This window comes from Epinephelus fuscoguttatus, linkage group LG24, assembly GCF_011397635.1.
Source record: "Epinephelus fuscoguttatus linkage group LG24, E.fuscoguttatus.final_Chr_v1".
Classification (NCBI taxonomy): Eukaryota; Metazoa; Chordata; class Actinopteri; order Perciformes; family Serranidae; genus Epinephelus; species Epinephelus fuscoguttatus.
Genome location: NC_064775.1, coordinates 9,042,087 through 9,068,031, shown reverse-complemented (window position 1 = coordinate 9,068,031; position 25,945 = coordinate 9,042,087). Strand labels below are relative to the sequence as shown.

The following is a 25,945-nucleotide window of genomic DNA, read 5'->3' as shown; positions in this document are numbered from 1 at the left end:
TAATATCACCCAGCTCTTCTCATATGCTCAGCTCAAGTAAGTGGTGCCAGCTGGCTAAGACTAGGTTTGCTATGTTTATTAAGACTGTTATGCAACTGTAACGTACTACTCTTTGTCCTGGACTGTATCACATCTTTTTTGACTCATGGTAGTTACCTGTTGAAGTCCTCTGAAACTTGCTCTTGATAATAGACTTGATAATAGTAGATAGCATTTTTTGCAGATGGGTTATCCTTGTAATATCTGTCAGTAGCTGGCTACTAAATTACAAGTTAAGTGTTGGCATCTAAAACCACTTGCATGCTCTCCCATCCATCCAATGACAAGCAGCAACACCAGGATTTGACCTTTTTGTATTCAGCTTTCCCCTGACCCCCTGACATTCGAGCTCTGCCCTCCCGTGGGATTAAACCCCAACGACCCTGACAGGGAAGATGAGCCCACACCACAGATTGGAACATGCTTCATTACAGACAGATTTAGTTTGAGATTTCGGCACCGTATGTACAATACAGATCAATGCAGTGATGAGAGAGGGAATGAGAAAGCGCAAGAGGGACACAAGGTGGCGGAGATTGAGACTGATCCGGATTGGTGGGAGATGAAGTCGCGTCCCGGATGGTAGGAACATACTTTATCATCAGAGCAGATTTAGTCAAAGCTGCAGGTATAGAACCAGATAAATATCAGTGGGTAAAGCCACACTGCTCATGTACGATATGATAACAAAATTACCTGATTAAATAAAAGTTAGAAAGTTAAGTGTAGTTGCAAACCAAACACCTGTGACTATGTGAAGGTTAGAATGGATGAGGCAGGAAATACATTATGCTCCGCTATATGGACAGTAGAGGTAGACAAAGATGGAATGGATGTTGGCCGGGTAACAATGGACACCCTGTACTGGACTTAATGTGCAGAGAGAAGGCAATGGCTGCCAAGGGAGCCTTTTAAGCTGTGAAAGAGGGAGGGAGGTAGAAATGGAGACAGAGGGAGAATGAGTTAACCCCACTGAAAGCATATATCACCTCTTAATTAACAGGCACTCTGCATTCTCAGTGTCCCGGTCGAGACAGACGTCTGAGGTTCAGCGAGCAGAAGGGTTTAATTTAATATGGTACATTTACATTTTAGTGGTGCTCTCATCCTGAGTGACTTGCACTAAGGCAAAGGAAAGGACAGTGTGATATTTCACCAATATTAACCTACATTAGCGTTGCATTAAATGTTGGTGGCCCCATATAGCCAGCAACAGTTCTCTCTTTAATCAAGGGCATTGCCACCGTGGTTTAGTGTCAGTCCCTCAGAGAGAGCATAGATGTATGTCCGGACTAGTTATTGGAAACGACTGGTGAAATACCTGCACCTGGGGGCACAACCCCCGCTAGTGATAACTTGGTAAAAACCAGACGCCTTTCGTGGCGCTATACCAAATGAAAAAACAGCAATGGGTCACTAAAACACATCCAGCCTTGTTGTTTGTTGGTCTTGAACAGTGGTGAGCAGCTTGGCTGGCATTTTGCTTTGATGACACCTTCCTGGCTTGATAGGCAGCGATATCTCTCTAAAAATCAAAAAGTTGTCATGGCATTATTCCTGGTAGAAACGCAACAGTGCCTCGCTGAAAAGCAGCTGGTTTTGTTGCTTGTTGTTCTCCAACAGTGGTCTGCAGTAGGCTCACCATTTTGTGCTGTTCAACGTACAAATATTCGTAAGTGCTACATCGTAGACAACTGGACTTGCTCACGTTTCTTGAAGACTTTTTGCCTCTCATCCAAGAAGCTTCTTCAGTTCTTGAATGAGAGGCGAAACGTCTTCAAGAAACGCAAGCAAGTCCAGTTGCCTACGATATAGCACTTACGAATACCATGACCTGGATGACTGAGAATCTTCATGGACAACATACAATACTGGATGAAAACAACACGAGAAGCCACAGGAAAAATGAAATAAGCAGTAACTAAGCCAAAAAAAAGTTAATTTGGAAACTTCTTGCTTTTGTGTTTTGGCCATGCATTGCTTTATCCACCTACAACACAGTCTTACACAAAGACATGAAATGGATTCAACCTCTCAACACGGCATTGCATGGTGTTGGCATGGAATGATAACGATGATAATACAAAGTCTTTTACGAATGCTCGCAGTTTCATTGTCAAACAGTCGCAGTTTTGGTAGCTTTAGGGACAGAAAAACACTAGGCTTGGTTTCAAGATAATGTTTTTGTTTAAAATAACTACATAAAGGACATAACTGACATGAACTTACTTACTTTGTGTACTTACCTAAAGTACCTATGTAAAGTTCTTTGCGTCCGTAAAGTCATGTAAAGGGTTGTGGCAGTATTCCGGTTTTAAGATATTCTGTGATGGAAAGTGACGGTTATCACACCATGTACATATGCAGATTTCCGATATTGAAAAACAAAATGCACCTGGACAGAAAATCCACCTTTATTTCAGATATTTTCTAAAGGAAGACTTTTACACTTCCTTCCATTAAATGATGGTTTAAAGTTTCATTTATACCCTGAAACCACAATATTTTTTGAGATGGATACTGTACCATGAAAATCTTATACCATTGTAACCCCAGTCACTTAACTACGTTGTCTTGATTTTACACAGGACATGAACATCAGTCTCCTGGTTGAAAGTCCATGTTAATTTGACCCATGACCCATCCACCACCCCTCCTGCCCGCCTTTCACAGACTTTCTCTTTCTTCGTACTTACCGTAAAACTTGGTGTATAAGTTGCACTTTTTCCCCCTTTTTTTTCATCTAAAAAGTTGGGTGCGGGTTATAGACCAGTGCGACCTATAGACCAAGGTAAATGCTGACATAGGTAATTTGACCCACAAGATGGCGCTATGTAGTAATTTAAAATCATTCGTTTTTGGGATTTGAGTAAGCATGTATAGTTACAGCCCACACTGTAATAAGGTACTGTAATGCTGTCTTCTTAAAAAAGAAAAAAGAAGTTTAATGTTAATTTAAACTCATTTTTATGGCTCAGATGTTGTTATGCCGTAATTTTATTTCCTGAAGAGGTTGTTTGGAAAATTGCAATCTGAGAAGTAACCAAAGCTGCTTAAGAGGTTATTGTGTTTTGAATGTGTTTCAAATTAAAAATAAAGGGTAGGAATGACTTGTATAACGTTTTTATTAACAAATAATAATATAAAACCTTGTTTTCCCTGTTTGAGACCTTAAAAAATAGACTGCGACTTATATGCCAGTGCGACTTATATTCTGAGTTTTACGGTAATTTGTGTGTCCACCAAGATGATTTTGATTTAAACTGAAACACCAAGAGCTTTGGGTGTTGGTGAATCACAGTCACATGGAAAGCTTATATATACCTGTTGCACATGATGGCTACATACATGATGTTGTACAAATAGGATGAACAACAATCAACAGCGGCAGTTAACAGACCTTTACACATTAATATTAGATAGCTGTGACTTTGATTTGGAATAGTCTGCAGACTCTTATATGAAAGTCAGAGGCAAATTGGTTCCAGATTGCACATCTTAGGCTTTTTATGAATGCGGGACCTGTGCTCTCTTTTATAAGTGGCACTTAAGCATAAAATGTTGTGCTAATGACCAACCCTGAGCCAAGGCTGTGACTTATGAGCAACTGATCGGATAACTCAAATCATTCATTATAAGTTTAATGTTTTCTTTCAGAGCTGAAAGTAATTCCTGGTGTAGGAATGACTGAATTGATTGGATTTTAATGTGCACTGTGTCAGATTCTGTAAGAGACCCTCCTCTAACAAGCAGGACAGGTTTGATCCCAGTAACAGTTATAGTGCCCATTACCAGCTACATGTCTTTTTGAAGTGAAACTATTTGCTGACTCATTTGGGAGTCAGCAAACTGTATGTGAATCAAAGTCAGAGTGAATTGTGTGATGTCCGTATTGTGCCACATAGAGATTTTGGTTGAGCTTGTCTCAATCACCATGTTCCTCCTCTCCTTTACTTTCCAGCCAAGTGTCCCAGAGCAGCTCCCTGGAGGAGGTCCACCTGGATGCGGTCCCACCCGCCCCTCGCCTGGTGGAGATGAGACGGGACCCAGTCCTGGGCTTCGGCTTTGTGGCAGGCAGTGAGAAACCGGTGGTGGTCCGCTCTGTCACACCAGGTAAGCTGTGACAGTGTCTTTTCTAATATCACCACAAGGGGTCACCAAAGTTAGAAATGTCACATCCAACCCATCAGGGTCTTAAATAAGATTTTTAATGGAATGACCCAGCATTATCGACACCTAGCACATACAGTCTCCAATCCTCAAATTAAACAAGGGAACAAGATATATAATATGTAACCCCAAATATTTCGTTTTGTTTGCTTTCTGTTATATCTGGTGGTTTCATCAGACACGCATAAAAATACTTTAACTGATAAATGTCAACCCAATTGCCAGAATAAATGTTGTTGTACATTACAAACCACAGACACATGACCTTTGCACATTATTATGTAGCGCATACATTCAAACTTTACATTTCAAAAACGCTGGTTCGATTTAAGCGCAAAAACTTCTTGGTTATAGTTAGGAAAGGATTCCATTTTGGCTTAAAATACCAAGATCTAGTGACACAATCCCTGCTAGAAATGCAGCAATGTCTCAATCGCTTTTTGTGACACTATTCCCAATAAAAAAGCAGCAACAGGTCACTAATAAACACCCACGTTTGGTGGCTACAAAGCCACTTGAAACCCAGCAACGGGTAGCTGAAACACAACTGGTTTTGTTGTTTGTTGGTCTGGAACAGTGGTCTGTGCAAGCTTGGCAGGCATCTTGCCGAGCTCACAGGCACCAAGGTGTCTCGCCTAGGTAAAGATCCTGAGCCGGTCCTTTGGCGCCATGAAATGCAGAAATGTCTTCGTAAAAAAGGAACACTTCTCATGACACTATCCACAATTGAAACGCAACAAAGGCTCGCTAAAAAGCAGCCAGATTGCCAACTGTCTCGTCTAGGTGACAGACCATCCACCACACCCTCCGCCACCTGTTGACAGTTAGCTTCTGGCAACTGTAAATGTTGTATTGCTTCCTGATTTAGCCCATGGATATATTGGGTAACACATGGATCAACTTTTTAGAGTTTTAAAACAACACGAGGGATTATTTCTTGGTGCAAAAGTGCATTCACTCCTGCAGATGTTAGATGACTGACAACAAGAAGAGTAGTATTCACTGCCTGCACTTGAAACCCTCAACACTGGTGGGATAATGTGAAGAGAAACTAAAATAACTGCAACAGAAACAGGTAAGAAAACAAGCCCTGATGCCTCCAGCTGTGCTCGTGTACTACAGGAATCCAAGAGTTTGCATGTAGAATGAATGCACTGAGTGATTTTATTAGTTCCCCCTGACTGTGTGCAGAGTGCTAATCACTGCACACAGTTGCTGTAATGATTGTTTAGAAGGAAACCATGCAGGCTGTTGGCTTCTCCAGCCTATGATTGCACAAGTAAGTACTATTGACCCCATGCAAGAAAGACAATAAACACAAATTAATGTTTTTTTTAATGCTGGAAGTATTTTGGTTGATTGGCTGATATCCAAATTAGTGGCAAACCACTGCTTACAGACTTCTATCAGCCGTCAGCCCCAGTGGCAGCGCAGACACAAACAGTGATTAGGCATCTCAAAAATCAATCTGTGCTGAATCCCAAGCAGACAGTTGAACTAATGAATATTCTATATAGAGTTGTTGGCCAAGGAAAGGAATATATGTGCTTGAGGACGCAGCTGTTTATCACTGCTCACGCTTATTGCACATGTCAGGAGACGGACACACCCAAATTACCTATAAGCTGACAGATTTATACACGCAATATCATACCTACACACGTTTGCAGTGTTCATTCAGCCGCACTGATTCATTCCCAGACAGTCTTTAGCTGACAGACTGAAACTATATTTTTCTGTGTGATCAACTCTGGCTCGTTTGCATGTGTGTGTGTGTGCAGGTGGTCCGTCAGAGGGGAAGCTGTTGCCCGGGGATGAGATCATCATGATCAACGATGAACCTGTCAGCTCAGCTCCGAGAGAAAGAGTCATCGACCTTGTCAGGTGAATACAGAAAGCCATCGGGACACAGTGATATGTTAATCAGTGGATGGAATGCAAAAAAGAAATCCTCTCCCGAAACTGTACTGATGGTTAGCGGCTCATATTTAAAGGGCTAGTTCACTCATATTATCCAGCCATGCATATTATTTGATTTTTATTTGTCTGGATTTTGAGATACCCCTCCACCTGTCATGTTTTCTAAAGGTGTTTTTTTTTTAATGATGTGAGCACCACAAACAAAATTCTGCATGGAAGAATAATTTGGAGGAACTGACTGTATAAACCTGCCATGAGCAATAAAATTCAATGCCTGATGCAGAGGCATAGAGTTTTCAAACACAACGTGGCTTTAGGTGATTAATTTGAGGCACCTCTGGGTTACATTGCCTTAAAGGTCCAGTGTGTAGGATTTAGAGGGATATATTGCAGAAATGGAATTCAATATAATAAGTGTGTTTTCTTTAGCGTTTAATCACCCAAAAATAAGAATCATTTTGTTTTCGTTACCTTAGAATGAGCCACAGGGGACACAGGGAGCAGCCTCTCTGTGACGAAAAGCGTTGGAATAACTGCTTTATTCTGTGTGTTTACTGGTTTAAGACCTTGTTTACATGGATACCGATACAAATAAAAACAGATTTTTATTTATCCTGTATAAAAAAAAAAAAAATTCTGGGTTAACACAATCAGTTGTGAAAATGATATCCCTGTTTACACAAAAACGCAAAAACGGTGGCTTTTGGCTGCAATTAGCATGCCAGGCCAGTTGGTGGCGATATGCCATAGGTCAAACACCATAGAACGTTCTGTGCATGCACAGTGATTTGTTTTCCTCTTGGTGCTAGTGATAAAAGCAATGATAAAGTACATTTTAACCTTATGTAGCATAGTTAGCTGCTATACACTTACTAATATTGGGCACAGCAGACGTCTTTGTGTGCCGTTGTAGCTGTGATGTTGATGCAGCAGTGCTAAGTTCATTTGTAAGCTCGTAAGTAGTCCCAAAAGTGTGCGAACTGGGTTGCAACGTCATCCGCCTCCATAGAAATGGATATTTTTTAAAACTGTCACTTTGGAAGCTGTTTTTGAAAATCTCTGTTTTCCTTGGGAAAAAAAACACCGGTTACGTGTAAAATGATGGGTGAAAACGAAAAAATAAATACCAGTTTTACCAGTTTGCGGATAATTCGGCTCCCACTGAAAACCTCCTGAACTTCTGGATCTTAAAGCTGCAGTAGGTAGAAAGCCTGAAAACGGTTGATTTTTGAGTCTCATCTGAGTTAGGTTTCGTTCGTCTCCGCCCTGAGCCCCTCCTACCAGACGAGCACGTGAGTATTTTATCCCACTTGGTTCTATTCCTCCCTTTCTGGGAGCCTCGCTCTCCCTCACCGCACAGCAGCCCTCCCCATCCCTCCCTCGCGGCCCCGCACATACCCCTGAGCCTCGGCTCTTGCTCTCCGCGGAGAGCCCTCAGCTCCACTCTCACGGCCGACCCTCGCACCCTCCGGCCGGGCCCAGCCCCACCTCACCCTTCCCCTCCCTCCGGGGCACCGCGGAACTGAGTTCTGTCTTCCTTTTTTTGGGTTTAGCCGTGTAGGCACTTGTAGCCAATGCTGGAAAAGTCAATGTTGTGTTACAGTAAATGCCTTTATATTCCAATGCACAGCCTGAAATATTGAATTGCGTCTTAAATTGGCAGGTTTTATACTGATCATAGCAAAAACAAGCAAACCAGTGCCAGATAAAGTGCCAATTAAATCAACTCATTATCAATAATTTACTTCTAATATCTATTCAAGTCTTTAATTTCACAAAACTATGTGAAACTGCGACAAAGTGCTTGCCAAGTTTTAGTCATGCTTTACGCCCATCTGCATAATGTTTGGTTAATATAGCTCTGTTCATCACACAAACATAGCCATCATCACATAGCATTGAGACAAATGAATATTCAGGATTAATAATAAGGAAGAAAAAGCTATCTGGATGCACTCAGTTAACTGTGACTGAAGTCATGTTTTGATTCGCCAGAAATATTGTCACTTTTTTTTTTAAATGGGAAACTAATGAGTGTTTGTGTATGTGTGTGTGCATCTGGTATTAAGTGGTGATTGCCAGAGGCATCTCATTCCATTTCAGCCAAGCTAATCAAGTTCCTTCCCCTTATCTGCCATTGTCGCTCGCCGCGATTGTTGTTTTCCGATGATTTTTGTTGACTGTGTGATTTGCTGTCTTCTCGCTTCAGGAGCTGCAAAGAATCCATCATGTTGACTGTTGTCCAACCGTATCCCGTGAGTAGATCGGCTTTTGCAAAATGCACCACGAGGACTGTATGTATCAGATAAGTTTATCTAAATAGTGCTGAAATGAAATCCAGGGAAAGGATTGCTTAGTATGTGTGTGTTGTTGCTCTGAATACATTTTGTATCCACTTGCTCTCTTTATCTACACTCCATTCATTCACTGTACAGGCTGCAACTGTAAAGAATGGATACTTATGTTACAATAATTGAAACAAGAACATGATCATTATAGTATTATCTTCTCCATGCCGGAGATGTCACTGGCATTCCTCTGAATTCTCATAACCTTTCCTTTGAAAATACATTCTCCTCCAGTGTCTGCCCTTGATATCATATTTGGACAGGTGCAGATTGGTGGGTTGTACTGTACCTGCAATTTTCTCACAGTTGAAGCAGCCCTTGACTCCCTTCCAGGCCTTCCGAAATTCCGTCCTGCATTTCAAGATGAAAGCTGCTGATATTCAGTGTTTCTCTTACTCTCAACAAATCCCATAAAAAGACGGGGCCAACAATGAGTTGATCCTCTCTGTGCTATAATACTCCATTGTTGTCCGAAAACTACATCAGCAAGCCACACCGTTGCACTCAGTGACATGTTCTTCCACTGATCACACGATGAGTTTGCCCAGTTTTTGGCCATTGTCATTGTTTTCTCAAGTGCTGTTCACACGCCAGGTTGACTGACAGCAGTTGGTCAATGATGAGCTGTCGTTAAGCATCTGTTGCCCTAGTTTTTGTGGTGTGTCTCACACCACTGGACTAGTTGGCCCTTGTCAGCGGCTTTTCGGCTGATTCAGCATTTTGGTCTGGTTTCCCTTTTTGAATACAAACTACTGTCATCTGTGGGTATGGCTTATTTATTGTTTGTGTGGTTTCTATATGACTTTATGTGATAGTGTGTATTCTACGTGAGCTACTGAATACAAGAACTTCCCCATGGGGATGAAAAAAGTATCTATAAATCATCATAGGGTCACTTCTGGCTCCAAAAAACCAAGCTGATGACAGTCGTAATGCTGAACTCGTCGGACGTACATGCTAAGTTGGCTGTCGCAGTGGGTTCAAGCGCAATTTTTTGGCCGAGACACGGGCAACGTGAGGTGACCCAACAGTCAGCCTTAGCCACCAAGTTCTTTGATGTCGGTTTGATGTGCATGGGCCTTGAGCCAACAGCATCCACCATACAGTACCCACTAGGGAGTCAAATGTGTGTCAATCCACTGCTCAAAATAGTCCCCAACATATGCAATATTTACTTCACTATGGACCCTTTTTTAAGAAATTAAACCACCATGTATTTGAAGCCCATTTTTAAAGATTTATGTCTTCAATAGAAATAGTGTGTTTGAGCGTTAGAGACGAGGTAAGGTCGTCAGAAAGTGCTATACCCAATTCCTCCTCTGTAACCCATCCATCATCCTAGTAATACACCCATTTTTATCAACGACCACTATACCACTGACGAAGAGATTAACTAACACAATGCTGATTTGGGTGTTTTCATGGGATTTGTTGACATCAAGAAAAAGTGACGTTATTGTGTTGATGTTTTATTGACTTTTTCAGATGTTACATGTAAAGCTAATGTGCTGGAAATCTGTCCTCTTCTTTTGTGCATGTGTTTATGCTTCTCTTTATCTCCCTCCCTCCCCCCATTTGTCTCTTTCTTCCCCCGTCCCTCCTCTTCCACTCCCTGTCTCTCTTTTTGGATGTTTGCCTCTTAGTCCCCTAAGTCGGCGTTCATCAGTGCAGCCAAAAAAGCCATGCTCAAGTCCAATCCGGTCAAAGTGCGCTTTGCAGAGGAGGTCATTATAAACGGCCAGGTTCCAGTCAGTTCTACCGCACACACACAAACACATACACACACACTTGTGTATGACCTATATAAGCAATGCCAGATGGTTACCACATAAGACAGACAGTGCATTGAATGCCAGATAGATAAGACAATCACAAAAATGTGTTGTGACGTGCCACTTTTATGGAATCATTTCACGTATTAAACCTCACCTGTCTTGTGTTGAAGGGACCTCGTGCACAGCATAAAAAGACTGATCGTATTCTTTCTTTGCAGAACCCGGTGAAGGACAACTCTCTTCTGTTCATGCCAAATGTCCTGAAGGTCTACCTGGAGAATGGGCAGACAAAGTCTTTTCGCTTCGACAGCAGTACCTCTATCAAGGTGTGTGTTTGCGGGTGTGTGTGCGCGCGCCCCACACCTTGAGGCACACTCGGCAAAATTAGCAGTCTCTGCAGCATCTATAATTACAAAGGGAGGAATTCATTTAGAGTGCAAATTAGTGTGTCTTGGTGCACACACACACACACACACACACACACACACACACGCGCGCAGACAGATCATGAAATTCAATCACTGTTTGAGTTCCATTTGTTTGAGCAACTCATTTATTCAGGTAAGGTGGCAAAGAGCATATTGAAATTTTTTTTGACTTGTGATCCACTGTGGCTCCCAGCTTGCGCTTAAAGAAGCAAAAGTGCTGAGTCACTCCTTTTCTCTGCATCACGGGAATACTGTTATCTTGATTAATCATATTCGTTTTATCCTCTTAACCCCCATCGGGACCTGAACTCTTCCATAGGTTGGTTAAAAATGACCTGTGTCAGTATTAAATACATGCTATCGTCGTAATTTTGCTCATCATGTCAATTTAAATCCCACACCAGTATTGTTTAAAATGCATTAAGTTTATTGCCAAACTTGCTAGTAAGCTAGCTGGCTAAGCTACGTAGCTATAGCAACAGTTATGTGCAGCTACAGTGATGTTAGCTTGTCGGCTAATGTTAACTAGCTATAAAGAAGGGTAGTTTTACTGTTCCCCACATTTTCATGGACAAAATTTCAAAACTTTTCCATGACTTTTCAAGAGCCCATACATTTTCATTCTTGCCATACATGTGTTTTTCTAACATATCAGATTCAAACTGTATTCAAACATAATTTAAGCTCGCTGGCATACATGAAGGGAGAGGTGGAACATGGGGGACAAGAAAAAATGTACACACATCAAAAATAAAATTTGCCGTTATGTTACATCACTGAAAGGTTATCCATAAAAGATTAGTGTAACAACTTCATTACACACAACTACCGTATTTACATGACTTTTCCAGGCCTGGAAAATGTGGTTGTGAAATTCCATGACCTTTCCAGGTTTTCCAAGACAGTGGGAACCCTGTAATTTGAATCCAGTAGCAGATACTCTTACATAACCCTTACTAAATTGTATTAGTCATTGTCAAATAGAGTGTGCCAGGGCTGACGTCAAAACCCGGAAGTTTAGCATCGCGCTGGTTCCCAGAAGAGAAAGTGAATGTGATTTTTGCATTGCGTTTTGGATTATGTCAGAAAATAAGCTCTGTGGCTAACACAAGTTTATGATACTTACAGGTTTTGTTCAGCGAGATAATCTTCACATATGAACACCTTTCATACCGCATTTGAAGCTTAAATGCGATCGCCAGAAGTAAAAAGCTAACGTTAGGCTTTAATGGACTACATGACTACTCCACGGTCGCATGACTCTTTACGTCACCGCCACTAAGCTTTCAACTGATTTCGGCCACTTTATTTTAAAAACATTGTATAATGGGGAAATCAGACTGTTTAAGCTAGATAAGAAGCTGTAATGGCGGACTGCCAGCACTCTCGCCTGTTCGGAGGTGATGACGTTTAATGTCCCCGACAGGGTTTGCAGTCATATTGAGCAACTTGTTAGCAACCGCCTTTTTTATGACACGTAAAAGCTTCAGAATTCACAAGTAGGGTATTTACTGACATGTTTTATGTCGTAGAACAAAACCTGAAACTCACTTAAGCTTTTGTTAACCACAGACCTTATTTGAGGCATTTTACCAAAATCCCATTCAAAAAACGTATTGACTTTTAGACAAGAGAACCAGAAGTGCTAAAAGCGCTAACGGAGTTCCGGGTTTACTGGCACACTCTATTATCAAACTTGAGTAACGCTACTAAGCTATCTAGCTAAGTTACGTAGCTCTGGCAACTGTTATCCGTAACTACTGTAATGTTAGCTGGTAAGCTAATGTTAGCTAGCTGATAGCAGCAGATTCTTATTCACGTAACACTTGTCCTCTCATAGTCTGTGTGAAATAATGTATGGCAGTCGTGATACAAATGACAGTAGGATGTGGTTCACTATAAATAGGCCTGCATAATGTTACCCAAAAAATAAGTGAGAAGAAGAAAGATCCTTTTGAATTTATATAGAAAACAATGATAATTTTTTTCTTACTTGTGAAAATTGGGCTAATGATAGGCTACATCATTTTCTTAAAAAGTAAAATATGTTAAGATAAACATGACGAGGTTGGAATTATAATATTTATAATTCTGACAGATATACTGGAGAAGAAGAAACATTTATCGTATCTGAAAGTAAGTGACCGTCAGGCCTGCTGCGAGCAAAACACCTTGTTTACACCGTCATGTTTTGGCCTTGTGGCTATTATGTTTTACGCCTGAGAAATAATCATTTAAATAGAAGGCATGTCGAAAATTACAAGGGTCGTCTGTCCTCCCACAGTCTTTTCACATTTCTACATTTTCATCTTTTGAGGTTTCTGTTCAAGGTTCCTGGTTTTGTTAGACCACGAAGAATTCAAATGGCAGGCACAGAATCTGTGTATAGCCTGCTGTGACCTGGCACAAAGATGTGCATGGTGCCCTTATGTATTACAAATAAGTTTCCACACTTATTTTAAGTAGATTCTGAGTATACTATACAGTGATTTCAGAAGTGATTCAAAAGAAGTCACTGATACTGCGAACCTGATCTCCTCGGGCAGGTTGTTCCAAAGCTGAGGGGCTCTGAGGGCAAAAGTAAATGCACGTTTACATTTAAGCCTTGACTTGAGCAAACAAAACAGCCCTACCTGAGGATCTGAAGCAGAACGGACTCATATGGGGTCAACATTTGTGCTGTGTGATCAGGAAAATCCAAATATCAATTCTAATATGAACAGGGAGCCAACGGAGTAATGCCAGGATTGTGATGCCAATAAGAAAAACATACTGCTGATTGATTTACAAAGGAAACGGAGAAGCGTTAAAGAGCTTAACTAAATGACAGATGGTGCCGAGACAACTTGAAAAAGATTTTGGAGGACAAACAAAACTGGGAAAATATTTTGCTTTGTATTAGTGACATCAGATTGGCCATTGCACTCCAGATTTGCAGTTTGATTGATTGATTGATGTTTGCCCAGGACTGAGAAGTACACTGCTTTCTTGTTTATTAACTGCAAAAGGAATGAACAAAAAATAATGAGGGGATGTTTCAATATAGGACGTGATCCTGACTCTGCAAGAGAAGCTGTCAATCAAATGCATTGAGCACTTCTCCCTGGTGCTGGAGCACAGGACAGAGGGCTCTGGAAGCAAACTGCTTCTCCTGCACGAACAGGAGATGCTTACTCAGGTAGGAGATGTTTCCTCCTCGTTCACTTTTTCTGTCTCATTGGAGTCACACACACACAAACACACACACACACACACACATTCCTGCTCAGTATTCAAGCAGCATTTGGACCCCAGTGTCATTTATCAGCAATGGCACAGCAGGGGCGACAGCTCACATTACACCTACCCACACACACACACACACACACACACACACACACACACACACAAATGCACAAACACCCACAGTGCCCGCTACATTCTAATGAGGTTGCAGGATCACAAGAGGACATTTTTAATATTCATACCACACAGTTCAGATGTGAAAATCTACACGTGGCACACAATGGCAGTTTAAGAGTCCTTGACACACTCGATAAAACACACACCACACTGCAACACAGCTGAGTGTCAATCCTAGTGACAGATACACAGATGTATGTGAAAGGGCTGGTAGTCCTTGGAATAGAAAATACACTCCCTCACTCACTCTCCCTACACTTGCATGTTAAATAATTTATCAAATATGATCAATATTTAAAAGACGATGCTGGTCTGGCGGTTTTGTCTTGAATAAGGAATGCAATCAAACGCAAAGACAACCACCGCAGGGCTACTGCTGCGATTACACAACCGTGTATTTAGGTTGTAAAGTGGTTGTGATAACACTTATATGGCACTGGTGTTAATGCTGCTGCTGCGACTGAATCTGATCACTGGCAGTGGAGTTTAAGTCGTACATAGTTCATACTCATACTTTCATACATACAAAGGCAAATATCGTACCTTTTACCTCACAGTGTTTGTTTGAGAGCGATTGCGAACTACACGTACCGTTCTGATACACAAACTAGGTGCAGACAATTTCTACGACCGTCCATCTATCTCCTCTCTCTTCCTCCCATCATGCCTCCTTCCTCCGACCCCCAGGTGACCCAGAGGCCTGGCTGTGACAAGATGAAGTGTTTCTTTCGGATCAGCTTCGTGCCCCGGGACCCTGTGGAGCTGCTTCGGAGAGACGCCGTGGCGTTTGAATACCTCTATGTACAGGTGAGCAAAATCCTCAGTCCTAGAAGTGATTCTGTAAAATTGTTTGTCGACTTTGAGAGGGATAATTAACAAAGTCACAGTTCAGAGACGGTTGAGGCGAAATCCTCATTTGCAAATAAAGTCCTCAAATAAGCCAACTCTTGTATAAACTACTTGTCTCTGAAATAATAAATTGCTTCCCCATAGGATTCCTTTGATAATTAGTCAAGTGAAACAGCCTGAGAGAAGGAAAGCTAATCATCTTTTCTTGTCAGAGTTCACCGTTTTGTGCTTCCGAGTCCTTCATCAGGGACTGGAAACTGTATCCCTTTGAAGGAAGCTCGAGCCACAAAGGTTGAACTCGTATCAGCTCAGCAGGGATGTGCTGCTGCTGCTTGGATTTGCTCGACGGAGAGACAGAATGCACTTCACAAGCCCAAAAACTCGACTTTGGGATTCTTATGTAACTTCCCCCTCTGCCCGCAGAGTTGCAACGACGTCGTCTTGGAGCGGTTCGGCCCGGAGCTGAAGTACGACGCGGCGCTGCGATTGGCTGCTCTGCAGATGTACATTCTCACCCTGACAACCAGGCAGAGCCAGAAGGTCTCTCTGAAGTACATCCAGTAAGTTTTGTGTGTAAATGGAATTGTGGGTATGTTTTTACACTACCAACATGATCTGTAATGTTTAACTGCTGTACAGCCTGGAGCTGCTCCATCAATAATGAATGATAGACCGACTTAGTTTGGGTTTTTCAGGGATTCGTTGTCCCTTTTTCCCGTCTTGGTTGGAAACGTTTTCTGCAACACAAAGTTTTCTGGCTTCTGAGCATTGGGCCTCATGTAAAAACCACTCATACAAACAGATTTGTTTTTAAGTAACACAGCGATTTAAAAGAATTTGTGGCATTCACCAAAGTTCTTGGTCCAGAACCTTTGTACAAGTCGCAAACATGCTGTTGGGAACATTCTCTCACGTACTGTAAACAAGGTCTTATTAAGGGATCGCTGTCTGCAGAGAAAGCTCCCATCCTGAGAGGCAATTCAGTTTTTAGTTCTGTCGCTGACAGCTTGTTTAAGAGTCCAATTTCTAGCTTTTCACTGCAAGTATTGTGACTTTGTGCCGAAATCAATCTTCTCCCGACAGAAAGGAGTGGGGTCTGCCGCTGTTCCTGCCTCCCGTCGTGCTGTCCAGCATGAAGGAGAAAAACATCAAGAAAGCTCTGACACACATCCTCAAAACCAACCAGAACCTCGTGCCTCCGGGGAAAAAAGTAAGCCGCTCCCTTTGTCTTTCTCTGCCCTTGTTAATAAACTTCTGACACACACACACACACACACACACACACACACACACACACACATGCGCGCAAACACAGTGTCTCTGTTTCTGATGCAACATCCTAAAATAGCATCGCTGCCATGCTCAACCTTGTAGAGGTTCTCACCCTTGTCAACCTAAGACCCTTTGTGGAGCCAGACTTTGAATGCTAATGTGAACACAGAGCTAAATTCATTGTCAAACTCTGTGCATAATAAGATATTCATATTCACACACACACATGTCTCGGTCAGGGGCCGCTGATCCGACTCTCGCTGAACTTTTGAGTTCTTTGTGAAAGTGTTTTAATGATACAGGCAGCTGCTGGTCTGTTTATTCTGTGACAGCCAGATTTACTTGTACTGACATGAATAAATAAGCAGCTCGCCACAACAAAATTAACCTGTGCAGCAGTTTCAACTTAAAGGGTAACTTTCGTTATTTTTTAACCTGGACCTTATCTTTCCATGTGTCTGTGAGTTACAGCATAGCACTAGGTGGCACGTTATTTAATTGTGGTAAACATTGGCCCCATAGTTTATTTTGAGGCGATCCCACACACACCATCACGCTGCCATAAATATTCAAAAGAGCACCAAATATGTATTAATCCTGGCTAATCCCCGCTTCTAAGAAGAGCCCGGCTGTTTTTTAGGAAATTACTTTTCCTTTTTTAAAATGACACTATATATTTTTGACCCATTTTTAAAGATTGAGATCTTCACGAGTGATGAATGAGCTCGGGGCTGAGTGCCACAGACGGGGCAGGGACAAAGGGAAGTACTGGGATAAAAACACATTGCTGGCTTTTCCTCTTTTTATGGAATCTATTACAAAAGAAAAGAAATGTAGAATAACGAGTTGCCCAATCACTGGGCAGTCTAGGTCGGGTATGACTCTAAATTCACTGACATTCACTGAAGTTTATTCGGTAACACTTTACTTGAAGGCATCTACATAAGAGTGACATGACACTGTCATATCAATGACATGACACGATCATGAACCTGTCATGAACATGTCATGAACATTATGTACATGTCATAAACGTTTATGACTGCTGTCATTAAGTGTCATTCAGTTATTGTCATGACAAGTTGACATTGTTTGGGTTGTCTTGATTATGACAACTTGACATTAACCAGGATGACATTACCAGAAGTTGTCTTTGTCATGACAAGTTGACATTAAATTTGTTTGGGATGTCCTTATAATGACAACTTGACATTAACCAGGATGACATTACCAGAAGATGTCTTTGTCATAACAATAATAATCATTATGTCAACTTGTCATAAACACAAAGAGGTGCATTTCTTGTCAATGTCAACTTGTCATGACAAAGACATCTTCTGGTAATGTCACTTTGATTAATGTCAAGTTGTCATAATCAAGACATCCCAAACAAATTTAATGTCAGCTTGTCATGACAAAGACATCTTCTGGTAATGTCACTTTGATTAATGTCAAGTTGTCACAATCAAGACAACCCAAACAAATTTAATGTCAGCTTGTCATGACAAAGACATCTTCTGGTAATGTCACTTTGATTAATGTCAAGTTGTCATAATCAAGACATCCCAAACAAATTTAATGTCAGCTTGTCATGACAAAGACATCTTCTGGTAATGTCACTTTGATTAATGTCAAGTTGTCACAATCAAGACAACCCAAACAATGTCAACTTGTCATTACAAAAACCGAATGACACTTAATGACAGCAGTCATAAACGTTTGTAACATGTACATAATCTTTATGACAGGTCCATGACCGTGTCATGTCATAGTTATGACACTGTCGTGTCACTCTTATGTAGATACCTTCAAGTCAAGTGTTACCGTTTATTCGTTTATTAGCTATGGACACCTGGGTGCAAATAGCATCTGCCCACGCCTTGTAAATGTGCCTAAGTTGCCACCAACTCTCTGAAGACGCTAATAATTTAACTGTAACTGCATGTAGCTATTAGAGCTGATTTTTGTTAGTTGGACTGCGTTTGCAATGAGATTCATTTGTGTAGAAAGGGGACAATTTTGTGCCAAATGTAAGCATATCACCCTTTAATCCATGCAAATAGCAGAGGAGTACCTGAGATGCTGTTTGCTTGACAACAAGGTTATAGGACTGATGCATTTCACCCCTTGTGGGTGCTTTGAGAATGACTTGGCTTCGTTTTGTCTGATTTGTGCAGGTTTACCATTTGTAAAAGGGTCCAAATTAAATAATCTCGTCCTTTAGTTTTACGTGTCATAGCTGACACATAATAATAAGGTCAAAGTGTAACACCCACCAGAGTGTGCACAACATGGATGAATCAGATTTGTCCTCTTTATGTCTGCTGGTGTAACAGCACCACTTCTCAACCCAGACCATTAGATGTTAAGATGTTAAATCAATATTAAGGGCTCATGAGAGGATGTTCATACATGTCAGGTTCCTCTGCGGCTGGTTGAAGAATTTACATGTTTAAAAGTGTGACAGAAAAATAAAATGATGCATTTATTCTGAAGATGATTTACAAGGTTTGCAGTCTCCAAGCCATTAAGCATTCACTCATGCCGAACGTTTAGGCAACATCACTCATCAGCAGGCAAATTAGCATTGCTTTACGCCCAACTTAATCTACCTAACACAGCTTCATGTAGTGGCTGAAGGAATATACTACATGTTAAACTCACCTTAACTCTATATTTGTGTATATGTGTGTTTATAAAATGTCAGTCATACTAGAGGGTTATTGATCTTTTCCCTCCAGCCCCAAGCAGTGTGATGTGCTGGCTAATCATTTGCATTCACAGTGGCAGTTGATATCCACTCTGCTCATTAGGGAGAAATACAGCCAAGCAACACCAACAAACTGACATGCAATTTGAAACACTGACGCTTCAAATTAGCTTTCTTATTACAGCCTTGAAGTTATCACTCAGCCCCTCACTGAAAGAGGCTGCTCGCTCAGTTTTGAGGAAAGGTGATGGTTAAGATTTGTACATGTCATGTGGCGAATATGTTAAAACAATTCAATTATTAATTTCATGTTGTGACAATGCTGCGGTAATGTATGGTTAGGTTTAGGCATAAACACTTGGTTAGGGCTAGGAAAACATGTTTTGTCCTAAAATTCCCAAATTATCGTCGATTGGTTGCTACAATCACGGCTTAACATGTCGCAAACTACCATTAAAAACCCCCCACTTTTGTCGCTATAATCACAGCTGGACATGTTCGGAACTATCATTAAAAAAACCTGCTTTTGTCGCGACAGTCACAATTGGACATATCCTAAGAAGTTGTTTAAAAAACACCCACTTTTGGCGCTGTGACCATAGCCGAACATGTCCCAAACTGTGGTAAAAAATACACCTGCTTTTGTCGCTATGAACACGGCTGGACATGTCCTGAACTTGTTAAAAAAACACTTGCTTTTGTAGCTACGAACGCAGCCGGACTTACTCCAAACTCTGATTAAAAAACACCTGCTTTTGTCACTACAGTTACAGCTGGACATGTCCTAAACAGTTGTTAAAAAACACCTGCTTTTGTCACTACAGTTACAGCTGGACATGTCCTAAACTGTTGTTAAAAAAACACCTGCTTTTGTCACTACAGTTACAGCTGGACGTCCTAAACTGTTGTTAAAAAACACCTGCTTTTGTCACTACAGTTACAGCTGGACATGTCCTAAACTGTTGTTAAAAAAACACCCGCTTTTGTCGCTACAGTTACAGCTGGACATGTCCTAAACAGTTATTAGAAAAACACCTGCTTTTGTCGCTACAGTTACAGCTGGACATGTCCTAAACTGTTGTTAAAAAACACCTGCTTTTGTCGCTACAGTTACAGCTGGACATGTCCTAAACTGTTGTTAAAAAACACCTGCTTTTGTCACTACAGTTACAGCTGGACATGTCCTAAACTGTTGTTAAAAAAACACCCGCTTTTGTCGCTACAGTTACAGCTGGACATGTCCTAAACAGTTATTAGAAAAACACCTGCTTTTGTCGCTACAGTTACAGCTGGACATGTCCTAAACAGTTATTAGAAAAACACCTGCTTTTGTCGCTACAGTTACAGCTGGACATGTCCTAAACTGTTGTTAAAAAACACCTGCTTTTGTCGCTACAGTTACAGCTGGACATGTCCTAAACTGTTGTTAAAAAAACACCTGCTTTTGTCACTACAGTTACAGCTGGACATGTCCTAAACTGTTGTTAAAAAAACACCCGCTTTTGTCGCTACAGTTACAGCTGGACATGTCCTAAACAGTTATTAGAAAAACACCCGCTTTTGTTGCTACAGTTACAGCTGGACATGTCCTAAACAGTTATTAGAAAAACACCTGCTTTTGTCGCTACAGTTACAGCTGGACATGTCCTAAACTGTTGTTAAAAAAACACCTGCTTTTGTCGCTACAGTTACAGCTGGACATGTCCTAAACTGTTATTAGAAAAACACCTGCTTTTGTCGCTACAGTTACAGCTGGACATGTCCTAAACTGTTATTAGAAAAACACCTGCTTTTGTCGCTACAGTTACAGCTGGACATGTCCTAAACTGTTATTAGAAAAACACCTGCTTTTGTCGCTACAGTTACAGCTGGACATGTCCAAACAGTTATTAGAAAAACACCCGCTTTTGTCGCTACAGTTACAGCTGGACATGTCCTAAACAGTTATTAGAAAAACACCTGCTTTTGTCGCTACAGTTACAGCTGGACATGTCCAAACACTTATTAGAAAAACACCTGCTTTTGTCGCTACAGTTATAGCTGGACAAGTCCTAAACAGTTATTAGAAAAACACCTGCTTTTGTCGCTACAGTTACAGCTGGACATGTCCTAAACAGTTATTAGAAAAACACCTGCTTTTGTCGCTACAGTTATAGCTGGACAAGTCCTAAACAGTTATTAGAAAAACACCTGCTTTTGTCGCTACAGTTACAGCTGGACATGTCCTAAACAGTTATTAGAAAAACACCTGCTTTTGTCGCTACAGTTACAGCTGGACATGTCCTAAACAGTTATTAGAAAAACACCTGCTTTTGTCGCTACAGTTATAGCTGGACATGTCCTAAACAGTTATTAGAAAAACACCTGCTTTTGTCGCTACAGTTACAGCTGGACAAGTCCTAAACAGTTATTAGAAAAACACCTGCTTTTGTCGCTACAGTTACAGCTGGACATGTCCTAAACAGTTATTAGAAAAACACCTGCTTTTGTCGCTACAGTTACAGCTGGACAAGTCCTAAACAGTTATTAGAAAAACACCTGCTTTTGTCGCTACAGTTACAGCTGGACATGTCCTAAACAGTTATTAGAAAAACACCTGCTTTTGTCGCTACAGTTACAGCTGGACAAGTCCTAAACAGTTATTAGAAAAACACCTGCTTTTGTCGCTACAGTTACAGCTGGACATGTCCTAAACTGTTATTAGAAAAACACCTGCTTTTGTCGCTACAGTTACAGCTGGACATGTCCTAAACTGTTGTTAAAAAACACCCGCTTTTGTCGCTACAGTTACAGCTGGACGTCCTAAACTGTTATTAGAAAAACACCTGCTTTTGTCGCTACAGTTACAGCTGGACATGTCCTAAACTGTTGTCAAAAAACACCCACTTTTGTCGCTATGACCACAGCTGGACATGTCCCAAACTGTTGTTAAATAAACACCTGCTTTTGTCACTAGAAACAAGGCTGGACATATCCCGACCTCTCGTTAAAACACACCTGCTTTTGTTGGTCTGCTGCTGGCTGCTACTTGTTAGAAAAACCACTTGGTTAGGTTTAGGAAAGCAAAATGTTTTGGTTGTTTGGCCGCAAACTTGGCTTGACATGTTCCCAACTGTCGTTAAAAAACACCTGCTTTTATATATGTACAGTACAGGCCAAAAGTTTGGACACACCTTCTCATTCAATGCGTTTTCTTTATTTTCATGACTATTTACATTGTAGATTCTCACTGAAGGCATCAAAACTATGAATGAACACATGTGGAGTTATGTACTTAACAAAAAAAGGTGAAATAACTGATTGGTTCTTGCCATAATATGAATTTTAACAGTTGTCCAATAGGGCTGTCGGCTGTGTATTAACCTGACTTCTGCACAACACAACTGATGGTCCCAACCCCATTGATAAAGCAAGAAATTCCACTAATTAACCCTGATAAGGCACACCTGTGAAGTGGAAACCATTTCAGGTGACTACCTCTTGAAGCTCATGGAGAGAATGCCAAGAGTGTGCAAAGCAGTAATCAGAGCAAAGGGTGGCTATTTTGAAGAAACTAGAATATAAAACATGTTTTCAGTTATTTCACCTTTTTTTGTTAAGTACATAACTCCACATGTGTTCATTCATAGTTTTGATGCCTTCAGTGAGAATCTACAATGTAAATAGTCATGAAAATAAAGAAAACGCATTGAATGAGAAGGTGTGTCCAAACTTTTGGCCTGAACTGTATATATATATATATATATATATATATATATATATATGTGTGTGTGTGTGTGTGTGTGTATATATATATATATATATATGTGTGTGTGTGTGTGTGTGTCATTGCAGTTTAAGCATCAGTACTTTGCAAAAATGCTCATTTAGTACATTCAGGTTTGAAATTTGAAAATCCCATTGACCCTTAATGGCTGGAGAGGCACACATCCAGAGAAGCAAGCCATAAAGAGTACTGCAGTGGAGCAGTGCTTTGGATTTTGATCAGATTTAAATGACATGATGGGATATAATAGAAAACCAGTGGTCCAGATCAGAATGGCTTGAGGGTACTTTACATCCTGACATTAGAAGACAAATGTGCCTGCCTAGGTTGAAGTGATTTGGTTGTGGATGCTTACTAATGTACTGCATTTCTCTCTCTGCAGCTGACTGCTTTGCAGGCCAAGGTGCATTACCTGAGGTACCTCAGTGAACTCAGACTCTATGGAGGCAGGGAGTTCAAATCAATACTTTTGGTAAGGCCATTAGCTCCAGACAAGATTTATAAAAGTTTGAGAACAAACTTGGTGAGCATCTCTGTCAGTGTTAATATCTTAACTTTTAACTGTCAAATGTATACACACTTCTTTCTGTAGCAAGGGGAGAAACAGACGGAGGTGACGCTGTTAGTGGGTCCACGTTATGGCATCAGTCATGTCATCAACACCCGGACCAACCTAGTGGCCCTACTGGCCGACTTCAGCCACGTCAACCGCATCGAGATCCTCACTGAGGATGAAACCAATGTGCGACTGGAGCTGCATGTTTTGGACGTCAGGGTGAGCACAGCTCTGTCTGAAAACAGAAGTACCAGCAAACATTGTTTCACCTGACACAAATGATAGCATCTTATGTTTTTCATTTCCTTTCCTTTTCTTCCATCCTTCCACACACCCCTTTTTCCTTTCACTCTTTTTTCCACAGCCCATCACACTGATCATGGAGTCCAGTGATGCAATGAACCTGGCCTGTCTAACAGCAGGCTACTACCGCCTCCTAGTGGACTCCAGGAGATCTATCTTCAGCATGCCCTACTGCAATAACACAGGAGGGGATGACACAAGTGAGTTGTGCATTTGCTACTCATTTGTACAAAAATGCAATTTCAAGAAGTCATTCACAGTTCAAAATTTACACTCAGTCTTTAAATCGTTTCCTATAACAAGTGAAAGGATTTGCATTTGGGTGAGTTAATGTGTTTTCCAGCACAGCTTTAATTGTGTCGTTAAAGTCATAGAAACAAGTGGCTAGATCTGCGTCCTGGCAGAAACACTCACACCATAAAACTAGGAGAAAAAGACCCAAGACTTAAAAATTGATGCTTTACAGTGCAGCATAAATCCCGAAAAGTCTCGGAGTAGAGCACTCATAAAGTCGAGTGAAGAGGAGGCAGCCACTTTAAACTTTAATCAACATGAAACGTAAAACACATACAATAATAAGACCGTGTATTATTGCTGTCTGCAGGCCAGGATCGAGTCCTGGAGTGGCCGTACAGCACATCTTTGGGGGACAACGAGGAGCCGTCGCCCAGCCAGGGAGAGGTCTACAACAGGGACTCTGAGTATTCAGACAATGGGCAGAGAGAAAACAGCATCTCTCCTTACTTCCATGAACCCCAAAACCCAGAGAGAGACGCTGGGATGCGGAGAAGCCCGCTGCCCCCGCCTCTTCCACCCGCCACCAGACACAAACCTCAAGACTCACCTCGGAGCGCCAAAGTGTCATTTATTTTTGGGGGGGACCCACCCTTGAACAAGCCTAAGAACTTAGGCTATGAAAGACTGTTAGAGAGCCCTGAGGTGCCCGAGCACAGGCCGCCCTACTTGCACAACAACACAGACTTCCGGTCACAGGACAGGGTGCCATTTCAGTTCAGTGGACTGACGCATGTCTATAGCAACATTATAACTGAGGAAGGCGGGGAGGAGCCGCTGCTGCGGGATCTGTTTTATCGCGACACGACGGACGACGCAGAGGACGATGACGATGCTTCCTGTGAAGAGGACTCCACAGGAGGGACGCCAGTGGGTGACGACAGAGGTGGTGGAAACGGAAACTGTGGCAACCAAGAAGGAGGGTTAGCCACGGCAGCCGGGAAAGCCTCCTTCCTCACACTTTCCGGTTCTACCGATGACATCATCGACCTCACGTCGCTGCCTCCTCCTGAGGGAGACGACGGCGTGGACGAGGATGAAGACGACACACTGCTGCAGACACTCAACCTTGCGATCGCTGCTCCACCTCCAGGCTTTCGGGACAGTTCAGATGAGGACGCAGCACCTGAAGGAAGGCCGCTAAGCACACGGGACAACGATGACATCCCAGTGTCATTAATTGATGCCGTCCCAACACATGGGGAGGGAGAAGGGAGCAGGGGAGGGGAGAGAAGACTGGAGAGTGCAGTCATGAATACGCTACAGGCACTGGAGGCTCTGTCTGTCTCTGAGCAGAGGCCTCCACCGCCACCACCCGGCACTAACAATCCAGGTCTGTTGAACACTAACGCAGGCGCAGATATGTCTCATCACCATCATTTATATCTTTGTTTAGCACAAGTTTTCAGACCTTTTTTTACTTTTTATTTATGATATTTATATCAGAAAAGTTAAACATTATTGGGTTGTAACCATTTGCTCTTTTTGTGGTTATATTTTGCATGTTCTCTCCAACATTTATCTTTAATTTTCGATGACCTCTTGCCTGTTTTAAGCTAGCAAATGCACAAAACACATCCGGGACAACAGAAAAGAAACTATTTGTGTATAATGCGCTCTCAATTAGCCCTTCCTAAGTCCCGCCCCCTTTCACTCTGTGCTCCAATAACAGTCGAGCAGGCTTGGAACCCAAGAGAACCTCAGCCAACTTTCCTCTTTTCTATGAAACATAGAAATGGAATGTGCAAGGCTCATCTGTGTTGAATAGAAAACAACGTTTTGAAAGACGGTTATACACAGTACACATCTTTAGGTAGCCGATGTTAGCAAAACACTAGCTAGCAATGTAATGTATAGCTAGGAGCCAGGATTGCTTCCTCTGTATTTTTGGGGTAACTTTAAAGGGATTTGGAAACGACAGATAGGTTGGTTGCTGACATATTTTAGCATACATTATTCTATCATCAGTTACTATTGGGGGCAGAACTTAGGAAGGGTCAATTGCAAATATGGTCATAGTTAATATTATACTATTAAATACAGTACACATTTAACAGCAGCTAGCTTCATTAGCTTCATGACTCATGTTTAACTTTCTATCTCTTATCTTCTA

At 41.6% G+C, this 25,945-nt stretch overlaps 1 protein-coding gene across 1 annotated transcript in view; it reads left to right on the top strand.

The window, feature by feature from the left end:
- Positions 1–25,945, top strand: part of LOC125885040 (FERM and PDZ domain-containing protein 4-like) — a 66,116-nt gene that overhangs the window by 35,735 nt on the left and 4,436 nt on the right. The window contains exons 3-15 of the mRNA XM_049570406.1: positions 4,001–4,152; positions 5,991–6,093; positions 8,339–8,384; positions 10,121–10,225; positions 10,471–10,578; positions 13,727–13,858; positions 14,770–14,889; positions 15,355–15,491; positions 16,015–16,141; positions 23,062–23,151; positions 23,272–23,454; positions 23,600–23,738; positions 24,143–25,165. Of these exons, the coding sequence (XP_049426363.1) occupies positions 4,001–4,152; positions 5,991–6,093; positions 8,339–8,384; positions 10,121–10,225; positions 10,471–10,578; positions 13,727–13,858; positions 14,770–14,889; positions 15,355–15,491; positions 16,015–16,141; positions 23,062–23,151; positions 23,272–23,454; positions 23,600–23,738; positions 24,143–25,165 (2,465 nt within the window). The remainder of the gene's footprint in view (positions 1–4,000; positions 4,153–5,990; positions 6,094–8,338; positions 8,385–10,120; positions 10,226–10,470; positions 10,579–13,726; positions 13,859–14,769; positions 14,890–15,354; positions 15,492–16,014; positions 16,142–23,061; positions 23,152–23,271; positions 23,455–23,599; positions 23,739–24,142; positions 25,166–25,945) is intronic.